Genomic DNA, 17,366 nt, shown 5'->3' on the forward strand with positions numbered 1-17,366 from the left:
TGATTCATGCATTATTCAGAAATGTGTTGTTTATTGTCCAAGTGTTTGGAGATGTTAATATTATCTGTTATTGATTTCTAACTTGACTCCACTGCCCCTGGAAACATACTCTGTTTGATTTTAGTTCATTTAAATTTGTTGAGGTTTGTCTTATTGCCCAGGATGGTATATGCTCTGTGGGTACATGAAAAGAACATATATTCCACTGGTGTTGGCTAGAGTATTCTGTAAATGTCAAGTAGATTCTGTTGGTTGATAATGCCAAGTTCTTTATCGCTGGTAGTTTTTGTTATTCTTCTATCAATCATTGAGAAAGGGGTCTTGAAGTCTTCAATTGTTATTGAAGATGTGTCTATTTCTTTTAATTCTGTCACTTTCTATAGTTTGCAGCTCTGTTGTTTGATGCATACCTTTTTAGATTTGCTGTATCTTCTCTGTGGATTGATCATTTTATCCTTAAATAATTTTCCTTTTATATGTGGTAATTTTCTTTGCTGTGAAGTCTATTTATGAGATATTAACATTCTTGCTTATTTGGATTAATGTTTACATGGTATTTCTGGCTCCTTAGTGGAAGTGACTAGAGAGCTAATAAACACAGCTGGAGGTGTCTCTCCATAGGGTTTGCCTGTCCACATGAGGGTGGCTGGTTGCTAGTAGTTGGCTAGAGTACAGTGGTTATTTTCAAAGGGTTTCCATCTTGCTGGCTGGCCCTTCCTGATCCTTGGACTCAAGAATAGGGTTTTGGATTTTTTGTTTTTCATTTCTGTGCCTATCGGCATTTCTGCATTACCAGCTTCTTCAGTTCCTAGTCTGGGATATAGGAGGCAAAAAAGAAACCCAGGTAACTTACACTCATGTCATTCCTTGGGTCCCAAGGTCCCTGGGCAATCTGCCTGATTTACTCCATCTGTCAAAGTCTTCTTGGGTTTGTACATATAATTTGCATGACTTTTAGTTATATTCCATGGGAAGAATAAGGAAACATACATCTACTCCATCTTTCAAAAACAGAAATTACTGGTCATTTTTTGAAGAATTCTGACAATCTCTCCGTGTGCTTAGTCTGTATCCATTTAATGTAACTGTTGATAAATCAGAATTCTACAATTATATCTTTCTTTTCTGATTGTTCCATTTGTTTTCCATCCCACTGTCTGTCTTTCTCTTTTAGGTTATTTGAACAATTTTTAGTACTCCAGTTTATCTATTATGCTATGGAGGCCTGCTGCTGCTGCTGCTGCTGCTGCTAAGTTGCTTCAGTCGTGTCCGACTCTGTGTGACCCCATAGACAGCAGCCCACCAGGCTCCACCGTCCCTGGGATTCTCCAGGCAAGAACACTGGGGTGGGTTGCCATTTCCTTCCCCAATGCAGGAAAGTGAAAAGTGAAAGGGAAGTCGCTCAGTCGTGTCAGACTCTTCGAGACCTCATGGACTGCAGCCTACCAGGCTCCTCCGTCCATGGGATTTTCCAGGCAAGAGTGCTGGAGTGGGGTGCCACTGCCTTCTCCGATGGAGGCCTGGTGTGCTGCAATTCATGGGGTCGCAAAGAGTCAGACACAACTGAGCAACTGAACTGAAATGAACTGAACTGAATGGAGTTTTGGGGCTTCCCTGGTGGCTCAGAGGTTAAAGCATCTGCCTCCAATGCAGGAGACCCGGGTTTGATCCCTGGGTCGGGAAGATCCCCTGGACAAGGAAATGGCAACCCACTCCAGTATTCTTGCCTGGAGAATCCCATGGACGGAGGAGCCTGGTAGGCTACAGTCCATGTGGTCGCAGAGTCAGACACGACTTAGCAACTTCACTTCACTGTATTTGTATAAATTTTTATTGGTTCCTCTATGGATTACACACCTCACTTCAGAGTTTACTTAGAAGTACTACTTGAACACATCAAGTAGAATGTCAGGATACATCCCTTTAGCCTCCCTACTCTGTGTTGTGATTATTTTACACATTGCATTTACATACTTTTAACAATGTTTTGTTTTCAACCATCAAACATATTTAGAAGACTCAAGAGGGGGAAAAAATGTCTATTATGGAGGTCACCAAGTTTTTCAGCAAAGATCTAGACAGTAAATATTTTAGGCTTTTCAGGCCATACAATGTGAAGGTAATGATTGGAAATGACCATGTGGAAGCTTCTGGAATGTGGGCAGTGTTCTATCTCCTGACCTGGTTGGGGGTTACGTAGGCATTCACTTTGTGGTAACTCACTGACTTTATATTTTCTTTTAGGCACGTGGCCTATGTTAGTAACTCACCAATCAACTTTTGTGCACCAAACTGTCTTGTGTGTTATACCTAACAATGAAAGTAATTCTGAACTGAATAGACTAGAGACCTTTTGACTGTATTATCAGGAAAAAAGAAGGGGTATATAAAGTACATGGTTCTCTTATTGCTCCCTTCAGTCCTTTCTTTGAACACAATTAAAAACCAGGAAATAGTAACAATTTTCCTTCATCCCTAAGATACTGAGACTATCTACTGGGTGCAGTGCACAACGATGGAAACTGCTTGCTGGAGCGATTAGTTTAAAAATGGGAATTGTGAAAAAATGAGATGAGAGGTAAATAAATTACACTAGATGAACATTTTAAGTGAATAACTGGAGAAGGGGAATAAGAGAACCAAGGGAAAGATTTTCTTTAGTGAGAAAGTCAGTGATACAAGTTATAAATTTTTTTTCATAGGGAGGGCATGAAGGAAAAGGAGGCTGAAGAGAAAGTAGTCAAGAAGGGAGAGAGGACAGAAATAGGGGAGGGAAGTAAGGAGGGAAAGGCTAGAGAAAGAGAAAGCTGAGAAAGAGGGAAAAAAGGGAGTAAAGGAATGGAAGAAATAAGGAAGAACACTAAAGAAAAGAAATGACACAGAAAGTAATGTGGCTAAATGACCCATAGCGGGCACCTGACACAAGCCAAGTAGTTCACCCACATGATATCTTTGACACCTCACATAAACTCTGTGAGATACTGTCTTTCCTATTTTATAAGTGAGGAAACAGAAGCTCTTATAACTTACTTTACTCACAGAAACACACCTAGAAACATCACCCTGCTGCTGCTGCTGCTGCTGCTGCTAAGTCCCTTAAGTCATGTCTGACTCTTTGCGACCCCATAGACGGCAACCTACCAGGCTCCCCCGTCCCTGGGATTCTCCAGGCAAGAACACTGGAGTGGGTTGCCATTTCCTTCTCCAATGTGGGAAAGTGAAAAGTGGAAGTGAAGTCACTCAGTTGTGTCCAACCCTCAGCGACCCCATGGACTGCAGCCTTCCAGGCTCTTCCATCCATGGGGTTTTCCAGGCTAGAGTACTGGAGTGGGGTGCCATTGCCTTCCTAGCTGCATGTAACTCCAAATTCTGTGCTCTAGGAAACCATTTAATTACAACAGAAAAGATTCTCTTACAGGAAGTAAATGCTTACGTTACACTTGAGTCCTGAAAAGAATTACCCTAGAGGTTGCCTTTGTCCTAATATAAAGTAGAAAATGGCTGATTTTCTGAAACTCTAAATCTGTCATTCTAAAATGGTACTGGGTCAGTTATAATACTTACTGATGTCACTGACATCCCCTAATTCTGCTTCAGTATTAAGAGCAATTTTCAAGCAAACTGTTGTTGCTGTTGCCGTTTAGTCGTAAGTCATGTCCAACTCTTTTACAACCCCATGGACTGTAGCGGGCCAGGCTCCTCTGTCCAAGGGATTTCCTAGGTAAGAATACTGGAGTGTGTTGCCATTTCCTTCTCCAGGGGATCTTCCCAATCCAGGGAGTGAACCCGAGTTTCCTGCACTGGCAGAGAGATTCTTTATCACAGAGCCATCAGGGAAGTCAAAGAATCTAGTGTACACTTTTTTGAGCAATATCACTAGAGTACTAGGAGAAGTTGTGTTTAAACTGACAAATAATGCCTTATTTTATGAGAAAATGGGCACAAAGTATACTCCTTGGCTCATTATTTAGTATTTGCCAACTGGTAGGAATGCCAGTTTCTATATGGGATGGTACTGAAAATACCAAGATAAAACTCGAGCTCATGAAGTTACCTGGGTTTCTTCAGATTAAACAGAGAGTAGAAACAAATTATTAGAGAGATTCCAGCATAAAATCGTCTCACTTTCACAAAATTATATGTGAAGAACAGTAGACTTTATCTTCGCATGTACCACAACTTTGGTGGTCACTTCAAGAGTACTTGCAAAAAGTATTATTCATTAAGTCTTTCACTTTAGTTCAAAGTTATTGAACTATAGTTAGCATTTACTGTGGGTCAAAAGAAATGGTGAGGGGATGAACAGAAGAGAAAAAGAGAAACAGAGGTTCCCATACACTGAACATGGGTATAGAGAACGTGATAGATGCTGCCAAGATATTTTATACAGCACAGTGCTGGATATTCATTATAGTCCCTCAAAAAGCATAAAAATTAAACCATGCTACCTCCAAGGAATAATTAGAAGTGAAAATCAATACGGAGAAAATGGCTCATATTCTCCTCATTGATTTTCTGTGCACAGTGAGTCAAACTTGACTGTTGGTTGGAAGTCAGTTTGGCTACTTCTTATTACTTTTTTCAGCAGTTGGATACTCCTGCCAGTGCCTTTCATGCCGGAGTCTCTCTTTGCTCTAATCACAGCTGTCAGCTATCGAATGAGTTTGATACCCTGACTTCAGAAAGGAGGGGATTCGCGGACCACGCATATGCAGTCAGTTCCTTCATTAAAGCTGACTGACATCAGTGATAATACGGAGCACTGCCACTGATTTTTAGAAGCAAAACAAATTGCTGCACAACCAAGTAGGAATCTCCTGGATCTAAAACACCCAGAGAGCCCAAGAATCAGTGTTTATACAATTTATCCAGTATTGCAGTATATGCCTGCACTTTTATCACTGAAAAGCAAACAAGTTATCAGTGCAGAACTAGATCTGCAAACATACACACCAGCTCCTCCCCCAGAATCTCAGTTGCCCATTCCAAATGACCTTGGCTGGAGTGTCAAATGTGGAGTGACAAGGCAGTATGAGTTAGCCATTGTGACTTGGCTTTTTGAGAAGCAGTAAGTTTCTCAAAGGAAAAAAAAAAAAAAAATTGAAGCAGAACTAGAGCTTCAGCGAGTGTTTCTGTACATAACATAGTATCATCAAAGGGTAAGACTCCAAGTTGAAATGGATCATCTAGTCCCAAGCCAAGTTCAAAATTTTTCCAGGGCATCCCTGACCAGGAAGACAAGGACCTATTCAGATTCTAGATGACTTCCCTAGCAATAACTATGCCTTGTTTGGTGTAACGTACTTATTGGAAACAAAAGCACAAACTGAGTCAGTATTACAGGGAGCTGCTATAGCGGGGTCCCTATGGAGAAGCAGTCCCAACTTGACCATTTATATTTAGTGCATGCATGCTCAGTCGCTAAGTCATATCCAACTGTCTTTTGATCCCATGGACCAGGCTCCTCTGTCCATGGGGTTTTCTAGGCAAGTAATGGAGTGGGTTGCCAATTCCTTCTCCAGGGCATCTTCCCCACCCAAGGATAGAACCTGTGTCTCCTGCTTGGCTGGTGGATCCTTTACCACTGAGCTACCAGGGAAGACCTGTCTAGAGTTCAGTCATTCAAGTTCTCTTCAAACCCCAGGACCAGATGCCGACCCAACCACAAAATTTTCCCACTGTGCCTCAGGTACACTCTGTCTCTTCCTCCCAGACTACCAAGATACATCAATGCCCCTCGGAAGACCAAGAGACTTGTAACCATCCCTAGTTGACCTTTAACTTGTTTCCTCCCTCAGTTCCTCCAATACCCAATGGACTGCTCTTCTACGGAGATTTGCAGAAACTCAGCACTAACCTGCCACTTTTCAGCAACTCAGAAATGTGGGCAAATGGCTTTGTAAAAAATAAAATAAAGTTCTAGTGGGTTAAATATAAGTACTGGGTAGTAGCAGCTCTACAACTGAGGGAAGAGCAGCTCGGGGGTGGTACAACCACCACGAGAACCTAAGACGTTATGATGACACTTCACCTACGGTGTTGGGGGTTGCTGCTGCTGCTGCTAAGTCGCTTCAGTCGTGTCCGACTCTGTGCGACCCCACAGACGGCAGCCCAACAGGCTCCCCCGTCCCTGGGATTCTCCAGGCAAGAATACTGGAGTGGGTTGCCATTTCCTTCTCCAATGCAGCAAAGTGAAAAGTGAACGTGAAGTCGCTCAGTCATGTCCGACTCTTAGTGACCCCGTGCCTGCAGCCCACCAGGCTCCTCCATCCATGGGATTTTCCAGGCAAGAGTACTGGAGTGGGGTGCCATTGCCTTCTCCATGTTGGGGGTGGGGAGATGTAATTTAATAAATATATATTTACTATATACATACTTATTGTGTGTGTGTGTGTGTGTGTGTGTGTGTGTGTGTGTGTATGTCTTCAATTAAAAAGAAATGCGCTTGGTGGGCGGGGGAACAAATGTGTCAGCCCTGACCCGGCAGCGCCTCAGCAACTCTGCGGGTCACAGGGCAGCTGAGTCTATACCTAATATCACCCCGGGGTCAGACGGAACCACGCCGGTTTATTTGCTCCAGAACACGTATCACACTTGGACAGTACTGCTTCGTTTGTCGCGCATTTTGTCTGTCTCCCGTTCTAGAATGTACCACAGGCCCAGAGAACGGGACACGGTAAGTGGTCAATAAATCGTTCTTGAACGGGGAATTGGCGGTTACCGAACGCGTACCTCAAGGAATGACTGACTGAAACTTCGAACGAACGAATCGAAGCCTGGCCTAAGTACCTCAGTTCTCCTCAGCTCAGGTGAGCGCTGGGGACAACGGTCCCCAGCCCCTGGCTACGGCAGCCGGGAAGGTCAAGCCAGTTCCGGGCGGAAGTGCAAGCCCCGCAAGGCCCGCCCCGCGCGCACGCAGGCCCGGGTACCCACGCTTCCGGGAGATCACTTCCTCCACTGTCTCCTAGCAACGGCTGGAAGCGTTGTTGACATCCGAGGCCGCAGTGGCGCAGGTCTGAGCCCAGAGTCTCGCCGCCCATAAGATGGTAAATCCGAGATCTCTGTCAACAACCCGCCCGCCAAGGGTGCCGACAGGCAGGGTCCCTTCGCTGCCCAGTTCTCGGGGCCGCAGGGAAGGCTAGGAGCTCCAGAAGCTTCTTGGAGGGGCACACGGAGACGCTGGAGGGACCAGAGGGGGCGACCGTGGAGGAAGGGAAGATGTGTAGATGGGGGGAGCTTTCTTGGGGAATAGATATCGAGGGGTGTTTTCTGGGAGTAATACTTGAGGAGGAAGAATATCGAGAAAGAGACACGGAAGGGATGAAAGATCCTGAGGGGAATGAGTAATCTCCTCGACAGCGAGGGAAGTTTGAAAGGGGAAGAGGCACCATGGAGGAGAGAAAAATCACCCCGAAGGGAAAGAAAGACATGCGACAGCGCAAGGGAATGGAGAGGGGCGAGAAGGAGGAGCTGTTGAGGAGAGAAGAAAGAAAAATAGAAAAGAGGAAGTAGGGATGGGAGAAGGGAGGCGAAGAAAAGGAAAATGGAGAAAGAGAAAGGTCGAAAAAGAACAAACCGAAAGTGTTTTTGGTGTTTTGTTTGTTTGTTTTTAAGGAAGGAAAAGGTATTGGCGATGGGAATTAAGAGACTATATTATGAGGGCTCAGAAATCACGAAAGGAAAAAACACCTGGGAAAATAGAGGGACAGGCTGGGTCGAGCAGGGAGAGAGAAGTAAAACAGAAATAAAGAGGTCAGCGGATCTTGTAAGGAGCTGTGGACGTTGTCCTATAGATGGCACAAAAAAAGTAGTTATTTAATCCCCTGTACAGGTACTATGCTTTAGTGCAGTGTTTCCCAAAGTGAGATGCAAACATGAGTTGCTACTTTAAGATGGCTCAGAAATACCAAATACCACAGAGTGAATCACATCAGAGAAAGTTATTCTTCTTTCATTTTTTTCAGCCTCTAGACTATATCCAGGAGAGACTTTCTGGCACTTTTAGGTCCTTTTAATACTTTGGCCACCTCATGCGAAGAGTTGACTCATTGGAAAAGACTCTGATGCTGGGAGGGATTGGGGGCAGGAGGAGAAGGGGACGACAGAGGATGAGATGGCTGGATGGCATCACCGACTCAACGGACATGAGTTTGGGTGAACTCCGGGAGTTGGTGATGGACAGGGAGGCCTGGCGTGCTGCAATTCATGGGGTCACAAAGAGTCAGACACGACTGAGTGACTGAACTGAACTGAATGCCACTATCATCTATCTATCAAGTAGTTTTGATTTTTCACCTGAAGTGCAAACCTCAGGCTCATAATTTTCATTGGAGTAGAATTTAATAATACGATCTTTCTTTTTTTATGATTATTTCTGCCTGTGACAAATGATACAGAATTTGCATTTGTGGTAGCGATGTATAGTTTCCTTTTAAAATGCATTCATTTAAACTTTTAGCAGTGAGATAATTCTAAAAATGTGCTGGGTGAATAATATAGATGTTATTTATAATGGCAGAAATTGAAAAGCTGGTACACGAATGCCTGAAATTCAGAAAACACCTGCTATAGTGGTGGAAAGAGGAAATAAGTGCTCCCGCCCACATTAGGGTCAAAAGAAAACTGAGTCAAAAGAAAACTGTCTTTGACAAAAGTAACATAGCATTCACCCATACAATGTTGTAAACAAAATTATTTTATAAACTCTCATCAAAAGACTCTGCAGAATACTGTTTGAATTCAGAATATCCAGTGATTACTCTGTTATGAAAAATATGCAGGCTGGAAAAAATATTCTTTAGTTTAGCATTTGTAGAAGGAAATAAACTGGTACAATATAGTCTATGCATAAGATTCAGAAAGCTAAATTTAAAACCCAGTAATGGGATTATAACATTTATGGTTGAACATTCAGCATGCCCTGAGATCCAGGCTGTAGTTACCAATAGAATCCTGGGATACATTGTTTTCACAGAATATTTTTAATTTAATCATCTGAACTCCCAGTTAGATGACATTTACAACTGAGAATATGATTTTTTATTAAGTGATGCTTTTAGAAGGAAGGAGGTCGTAATATAGCTCTATAAATATTTTTTTAAATCTATAATGTAGAAATGGGATTTTTTGTGTGAATACAGAAAGATCAATGAATGAAAGATGACCCGAGCAGATTTCTGTTCAACATAAAGGATACTTTTCCAGTGAATAGAGACAGATAAAAATGAAGTGCGCTCTTGTAAGGCAAGATTTCTGTCTCAACAAAAGTTCGGGGCAAGATATTTTTCAGGGTTGTATGTAGAGAGTCTTATATAAGTTTGCATATGGGTCTTGACAGTTTCAAAGCTCTCTTCCAAAAGCTGAGATTTAGCATCCAATACCTTAGTTTAAGGAGACAGAGGAGTAGGGATCTTTCTAAACATTACTCTCGTTAGGACTGGGATCACCATGAAGACTCTGGTTAATTTTTTTCCTGATCTCTTCCAGGCAGAGGTGGAGGAAACCCTAAAGAGGATCCAGAGCCATAAAGGGGTTATAGGAACAATGGTTGTAAATGCAGAAGGTAAATACATCACAGGCTGCCTTCTTGACACGCAGAAGCAGACCAAGAGCCTTTTTTTCTTTGAAGTCTTAGGCAAACATCTTGGAATTTTAAGTCAAAAGTATATTTTACATATTTTAGCTGAATCATTTACTTATCAAACATCTATTGAGTGTCTGTTAATTACATGCCAAGCACTCTGCTAAAAGGTAGGGAAATAAAAATTTTAATGTATATATATTCCTAAGAAGTGCTGTACATTGTCTAATTTTTAAAGCTTTGGTAAACTCTCTTCTAACATTTCAGGAGGAGCTATGAAACTATTACAATGAAGATAAGAATACCATTGTTGGCAGTTTGCTTTCATTTTGAAATTGTAAAGCGTACAGAGTTTCAATCTTCATTTGAAAAGAAACCGTTCCTTCACCATAGTAAATGAAATCTTTGAGAATTAATTTTAATGTAATTTATAGTATAGTCTTCATGGTTATAGTTAAAGGAGGGCCAATACATTTCCACCTATGAAATCTGTAGACTTATTCCAGAAACTTGCCTATTAACAGTCCACAGAGCCTTCTCTCTGGCACGTTGTTCCATGCTCAGCTATGGTGGCAGCCTCTTAAAGGCTTCTGCTGGCTTCATTGCTAATTCAGGCATCTGTAAGGGCGAGAGGTGCCACAGATCCCAGAACGTTAGTTGAAACAAGAGTAGCTACTTCACATAATTCATGGTATAACCATGGAATTGGCACACTGCCAACTCGGTGCTTGGCAACGGACTCTCACAGCTAATCATTATTATGGAGCAAATCCATCAATAAATATTTATTGAGCAACTACCCACTGAAAGTCTGTTTAAGCTCTCAACTTCAATCCCTTATTATTAAAAATGGAAAATAACCCAATTTACTGATGATTGTGACAAGTAAGTGAAATAATAATTGTCAAGGGCCTGGCACAATACCCAATACTTAACAGAATTGTAATGAAGTAGTTCTGTGAATGTGGAAATTTTTAATTTATTTATACAGATAAAATATTTGATGTGTTTTACAAAATAATAAAATTTAAAAATGCTCAATGTCAAGAGAATGTCAAGTAATAAATTCACCCAGCTTGAGTGATCAGGAAGGAGAGGTTTTAACATCAGCCTACAGGTAAATCAAGAGCTATGCCTAATATTTCCTGGAGGCCATCCAGTCTGAGTCCATTGTTCTGGTTGAACTGATTTTAGTTCCAGGCATTTGCATAAGCTCTATCACACCCCCTAAGATTTGAAGGACTTCACAGAGAGGCTGTATTTGTTTTCTTTGGCTGCCATAACAAAGCACTACATACTTAGTGGCTTAAAAAGATTAGACGTTTATTCTCTCTCAGTTCTGGAAGGCTAGATGTTGAAATCAAGGTGTCAGTGGTCCAGGCTCTCTTCAAAGAAGCATCCTTCCTTGCCTCTCTCCCAGCTTCTGGTGAGTTCCAGCAATCCTTGCTGTATGTTTGCTTGTAAACGCATCACTCCCACCTCTGCCTCCATCATCGTGTGCGTTTTCCTCTTCGTACTCTTTTTCCTCTTCTTATAAGGACCCCAGTCATTGGGTTAGGTCCCACACTGATCTAGTATGACCTCACATCTTCAAAGACCCTATTTCCATATAAGATCACATTCTGAGGTTTAGGGGAGGCTTGAAATTTGGAGGGGACTCTATTCAACCCATCTGGTGGCTCAGACAGTAAAGAATCTGCCTGCGATGCAGAGGACCTGGGTTCGATCCCTGGTTCAGGAAAATCCCCTGGAGAAGGGAATGGCCACCTACTCCAGTGTTCTTGCCTGGAGAATTCCATTGACAGAGGAGCCTAGTGGGCTACAGTCTATGGGGTCTCAAAGAGTCAGATACAACTTAGCAACTAACTCAGGTACATTCATTCACCAATCCTGACACCGAGGACAATGTATCTAAAGGCAGACTTAGTCTAAAGTTCATAATTCTGGCAATATGCTTTAAATGTTGGAAAAATATCCATACCTTTTGATCTGTAATTCCACTCCTGGGAATTTATTTAAGGAGTAATGAAGAAAAGATTTAGGTGCAAAGGATCTCAGAGAGGCATCATATATAACAGCAATAAAGCGAAAGTCACTCAGTCTTGTCTGACTCTTTGCAACCCCATGGACTATACAGTCCATGGAATTCTCCAGGCCAGAATACTGGAGTGGGTACCCTTTCCCTTCTCTAGCAGATCTTCCCAACCCAGGGATAGAACCCAGTTCTCCCACAATACATACACAGACAAATAGGTAAATAAATCTCTCCCAACAGTAGGGAAATTTTTGAATTAATTATGTAATATTTACTCAATGAACCATTACTCTATTTAAAATGTTGAAGAATATTTAAAGTCATGAAAAACTACTCACAATATTAGATGAAAAAAAAGCAGGAAACGAAGCAGTACCCAGTATTTTTAAATCCTAAATACAGCCAAGCACACATATACACTGAAATATGGAAGAAAAGGCAGGGATGTGTTAACGGTGATTATCTCTTGAGCAGTTGAATTAAAAATGACTTTTATTTTCCTGAGGTCTCTCAATTAACACTTTTCTCATCCAAGGGTAACACAATATTATTTTTCATACTCATTAACTTCTAATTAACCTCTACTAGGAAAAGGTTGTGTTAAGGTTCGGGGCACTTTTCTGAAAGCCAAATTAACCTTTTCCCAAAAAATACAAATGAGGGGCTTATTTTTATGGTCAGATTATTAACAACCAGAGTGTATGACAAGGATGTTTACTAATAGCATATAGTATAAGTTGTGTGACTCGAATGAAATGAAATACTCCATCTCAACAGCCTACTCAAGTTTAAATGAATGTGCCATTTATTACAATGTAGCTTTGCAGCATTCAGAAGTCCCATGAAATTTAACACTGTAAATATTTAACTAAGCTGCTGTTTGTGTGTTCTTGCTCTCTACCAATGGTTTTAGTTGACTAATTCCCAGTAAATCATTTTAACAGTTTTTTAGGTTTTTGATTGTGGTGAGGTAAGCCTTCTACCATGTTATACATTTAAACTCATTCTCTGCCATGTGCAGCAGAGTCCTTTGGTTTCACTATCTGAAACATAGACTTATCCATGACAATGAAATGAGCTTATCAGTTTAACCCAATGCTGAGGGGTGTAGGTTTTTGTTAGATTCTTTGTTAACACTGGTTCCCCATTTATAAAATAATTCATTGTTTACAATATTACAGTCCTGATCACTGAACTAGATACTGGTGAACATGCATATTTGTTTCCCAGACAGTCATATCCGTTGTATATTCTTATGTATATAAGCCTGATTTCTGCAGGCTCTTAATTTTAAATATTCTTGACATTTCTAACAATCCATCATTTGGATTTCATTAGATTTTATCCAGCCATCCAGCCATTTCCTTTTATTTTTGAAATATAATCTAGCAACCAAAATACAAGTGTACAGTTGAAGAGTACCACCTTGGTGGGATCATAAAGATTCATATTTTTAAAGCAGTGTCGTAAATTTAGGAATATTGAATTTATACTCTTTGTTCTAGAAGTTACATTTGAGGAATTTATCCTACCCACAAGTATATACAAATGTGAAATGGCATCCACACAGATATATTCTGTCGCCTTGTTTATAAAAGGCAAAGATTGGGAACAGCCCAAATGCTTGGCAGGAAGATATATTAGTTACGTGCATTACAAAGCATCCATTCAACAGTCACATTATACAGCCATTAACAGGAATGCCCTAGCCTTATGTGGACAGAAGGCAACAACTTTCCAAGTGTATCAAATGGAAGAAGTTAAGGTACAGAATAGAGAATGATACAGTTGAAGAATGCAAATGTGAACAGACTTAAATAAACTTAGACTATCTCTGCAAGGACACCAAAGAAACAGAGCAGTGGTTACCTCTCAGAAGAAGTGGGTGTGTTTTATACCATATGCTATAATTACTTCCTAATAAATTATTTTTTAATTACTTCACATGGTCCCAAGCAAGAACTCAATAAATATTTGTTGATTGATATTTTTTCCCCAAGGGTCCACAGCAATATGAAGAACTCCAAGAGTTTCCACAGTGCACACTTATTATTCAGGAAGGCTAGGTCTATTATTTATTGACTTGGATCATGAATAGACTGACTAAGTAGGCCCGAGCATCTGATTCATAATCTTGTCATCTGCACTTTAAATAATTTATTCTGCTTGTATTTCTTTTTTGACACTGAGCAATGCAGACTTTGTAGATAGTCACTCTTCGTGATGCAAAATAAAACTGTTTGGTCAAAAAGCACCCTTAAAAGGTGGAGTGCTTGCTCCACTTTCAGTCTCCTGCTTGGTAAAGACACACACGTAATGGTTCGCCAGGTGTGAAAGACAGAACTGACTTCTGGAGAGAAAGTGGCCAGCAAACAATAATACAGAAATTAACAAGCTTTCTATGAAACCTTATTTACTGAAAAGGTTTTCCTTATAAATATTGTCCTCCTCATCTTGTTTGGCAAGACCGACTCTGGAGAGAATGAATTTCTTAAAGGGGAAGGAAATTAGTCTGTTTCAGAGTTGAGGCTCTCCAAAGGTTTTCATGAAAAACAAAGTCCCAAGTTAGAAGCACTCAGACCAGTTTCTGGAGCTACATTCTCTGAGGGAAAAAACCAAGAGGGCCACCTTAGCCTTTTTTATTGATGGGCCTTCATTTGGGTTCCTGAGGAACTTGACAACGATCCCAGATTCACCTTCATGTGTCCCCCAAAACTCAAGGCACACTTGCAAATCAAATCCTTGGAATTCCCTGGCTTATTTGGTAGTTTTCAAAATAATATGGAGGTCGGCTCTGATTAGGTACGATATATGTAAAACAGCTAGCACGGCACCTGTTCCACAGTAAGCACAGAGTGACCTGAAGAGAGGCTGGATGGATTTGAATGGAATGAAATTATACTCGCATATTTGTCTGGCTAGGAGGTTTTTTCCTGCTAAATTAATAGCTTCTGTTTTACACTCATAATGAAACAATAGAGCACACAAGTAGCCAAATCTAATCATGCTTAAACCAAGAATGAGTGCAAACCAGGGCATGCCCAGCCAAACTACAGCATCTTTGTGGCTGTGTTTTCTAGCATAAAAATTAAGGTTTGCAAAATACTGTATGAGGAAGTTACAAAGAAATTCTGAAAACCCCTTTTGATACTCTCTAGCAGGTGCAGATACCCCCTTCTATCTCTGTTCTCAGGAAACTAGCACCATGTGTTAAGTGGACTTTTCACAGCTTCTCACGGTGAACTCACCTCACTGTAGACAGGATGCTTGCTGCTGCTGCTGCTGAGTCACTTCAGTCGTGTCCGACTCTGTACGACCCCATAGATGGCAGCCCACCAGGCTCCGCCATCCCTGGGATTCTCCAGGCAAGAACACAAGAGGGTTGCCATTTCCTTCTCCATTGCATGAAAGTGAAAAGTGAAAGGGAAGTCGCTCAGCCATATCCGACCCTTAGCAACCCCATGGACTGCAGCCTACCAGGCTCCTCCATCCATGGGACTTTCCAGGCAAGAGTACTGGAGTGGGGTGCCATTGCCTTCTCCAGACAGGATGCTTAGGGAAATGCATTTCATATAGAAACATGTTACTACTGAAATAATCAATTAACAATTTCCAAAAGATTTGTATACTAAAGTGTTCATCACCATTAGGTACGAAAACAAAAACACACAACCTAACAATCCTATAGTAGGGGGTTGATTATATTATGTTGTATCCAAAGAATAGTAAAGTCTACAGCCATTAAAAATAATGTCGATGGCACTGTCAACAAGGAAAACTTGTATGCTGCCCTTTGAATGAAGAAAAAAGCAACAGTCAAATCTACTTTTATAATTTGATCCAACTAAATTTTAAAATCCATGTGGAGGCAGAAAGATTGGAAGGAAATAAAGTAAAATTGTTCCAGTGAGTAATATGAGTCATCACTTTTTCTTCCTTTTTAAAATTACCAGTATTTTCCAGTATTTCTATGATGCACCTATTGCTTTTATAAAAAGAAAAAAAAAAAGTTTAACCCATAATTAAATCTTGTACTAGGCATTCCCATCCGAACAACCTTGGACAACTCAACAACAGTTCAGTACGCAGGTCTCCTTCATCAGCTGACCATGAAAGCCAAGAGCACCGTCCGTGACATTGACCCTCAGAACGACCTAACTTTTCTTAGGATCAGATCCAAGAAACATGAAATCATGGTAGCTCCAGGTAATCTGGCCCATTTCATGTCACATTTCAGGCATCTTTCTACTTTACTGGATAAAGGCTTTGTGTCTCAAAGGATGGGGACTGTGGGTTTTAACATGCACTATGACACATCATGTTCCTCAATTAAAAAATGAAGAAGTTTGAATCTGAAAATTCCTTGAAATTAGTCAAGAAGTTGGATTTTGCCCGTTTGTACCTGTTGTTAGTAAAACATTTAGGAGGTATAGATTTCCTGTTACGTAAACTTAGCACACAGACCTCCTGAAGAGTGGGAGAAATATCTCCTATCCAGGGGATAAAGCAGAGGGTGGGTCAAAGGTCTGTTGGGTCTCAAACCTTCCCTGGGGCGGAGCCCATTCACTGGGGCCACTAAAAGCCAGCCACCACAGAAATACTTCTTTCCTCGAAGGAGGTGCATTCACTGTGTTAGTGGATGTCAGTGTAAAACAGGACTCATGTTCCTAAATCTAGTCTAGAGCAAACTTCTCTATAATGCAGCTGTAAAATCAGAGTCGCCCGCAAACTAAATAAAGCTTTACCTGCACCTGTGTTTTCACACAAGGCGCACATTAGAATTGCTTGGAGATCTTTTTAAAAATTTTTACTGATACCTGGAACTCCACCTCAGACCAATAGAATCTGGGGCTGGGCCCAGGTAGCTCAACAGGTGATTCTGATGTGCAGCCAGGCTGGCAAGCCACTGGTCTACACAAGGTCCAAGAGATGTGCTGAAGAGACAAGCAGATGAGCTGAAGCATTCTTTTATTAAATTTAATTTTTAGGGTAGCCTAACACATAAGATGGGCTCCCCTGGTGGTTCAGTGGTGAGGAATCTGCCCACCAATGCAGGAGATGCAGGTCTGATCCCTGGGCCAGGAAGATCCCTTGGAGTAGGAAATGGCAACCCATTCTAGTATTCTTACCTGAGAAAACCCATGGATAGAGGAGCCTGGTGGGGAACAGCCTACGGGGTCACAGAGAGTCAACCAATTTTTAGGGTGGATTAACTTTGTCCATCTCTCTCCACAGATAAGGAATATCTTCTGATCGTCATTCAGAATCCATGTGAATAGACCTGCAACAGCCAAATTCTGCCCTGTGATGCCAGGCTGAAAACACTTCACTCTTTAAAGATTCCTGAGATTATAATCAATCCAAGTGATCTTTTGGACAATCCTTTCTATTTTTACGTTTAAACTCTTTACATGTCTTATTTAATCCCTTTTGAATGTATTGTAAATTTATAATTTAACTATATAATAAATAAGTTTCTGAAACAGTAGTAAAGATGAATAAAACTAAAAGCTGGTTCTTTGAGAAGATAAACAAAATAGACAAACCTTTAGCCAGACTCATCAACAAAAAAAGAGAAAGAATCAAATAAACAAAATTAGAAATGAAAAAGGAGAGGTTACAACAGACAATGCAGAAATACAAAGGATTATAAGAGACTCTTATGAACAACTATATGGCAATAAAATGGTAACTTGGAAGAAATGGACAGATTCTTAGAAAAGTTCAATATTCCAAGACTGAACCTGGAAG

The 17,366-nt window shown here is 41.0% G+C and overlaps 1 protein-coding gene across 1 annotated transcript; it reads left to right on the top strand.

The window, feature by feature from the left end:
- The first annotated feature begins 6,982 nt into the window (after window positions 1-6,982).
- DYNLRB2 (dynein light chain roadblock-type 2) lies at window positions 6,983-17,098 on the top strand. The gene is made up of 4 exons (NM_001077119.2): window positions 6,983-7,046; window positions 9,487-9,562; window positions 15,654-15,821; window positions 16,851-17,098. The coding sequence occupies exons 1-4, from the start codon at window positions 7,044-7,046 to the stop codon at window positions 16,892-16,894; spliced, it is 291 nt and encodes a 96-aa protein (NP_001070587.1). The 5' UTR covers window positions 6,983-7,043; the 3' UTR covers window positions 16,895-17,098.
- The last annotated feature ends 268 nt before the right edge of the window (window positions 17,099-17,366 follow it).

This window comes from Bos taurus, chromosome 18 (assembly GCF_002263795.3).
Source record: "Bos taurus isolate L1 Dominette 01449 registration number 42190680 breed Hereford chromosome 18, ARS-UCD2.0, whole genome shotgun sequence".
Taxonomy (NCBI): domain Eukaryota; kingdom Metazoa; phylum Chordata; class Mammalia; order Artiodactyla; family Bovidae; genus Bos; species Bos taurus.

Excerpts from the sequence above, each read along its gene's own strand:
- DYNLRB2 (NM_001077119.2), top strand. Across the intron at positions 9,563-15,653 it reads AATGGTTGTAAATGCAGAAG|GCATTCCCATCCGAACAACC; the intron begins GTAAATACATCA and ends ATCTTGTACTAG. Across the intron at positions 15,822-16,850 it reads TGAAATCATGGTAGCTCCAG|ATAAGGAATATCTTCTGATC; the intron begins GTAATCTGGCCC and ends CTCTCTCCACAG.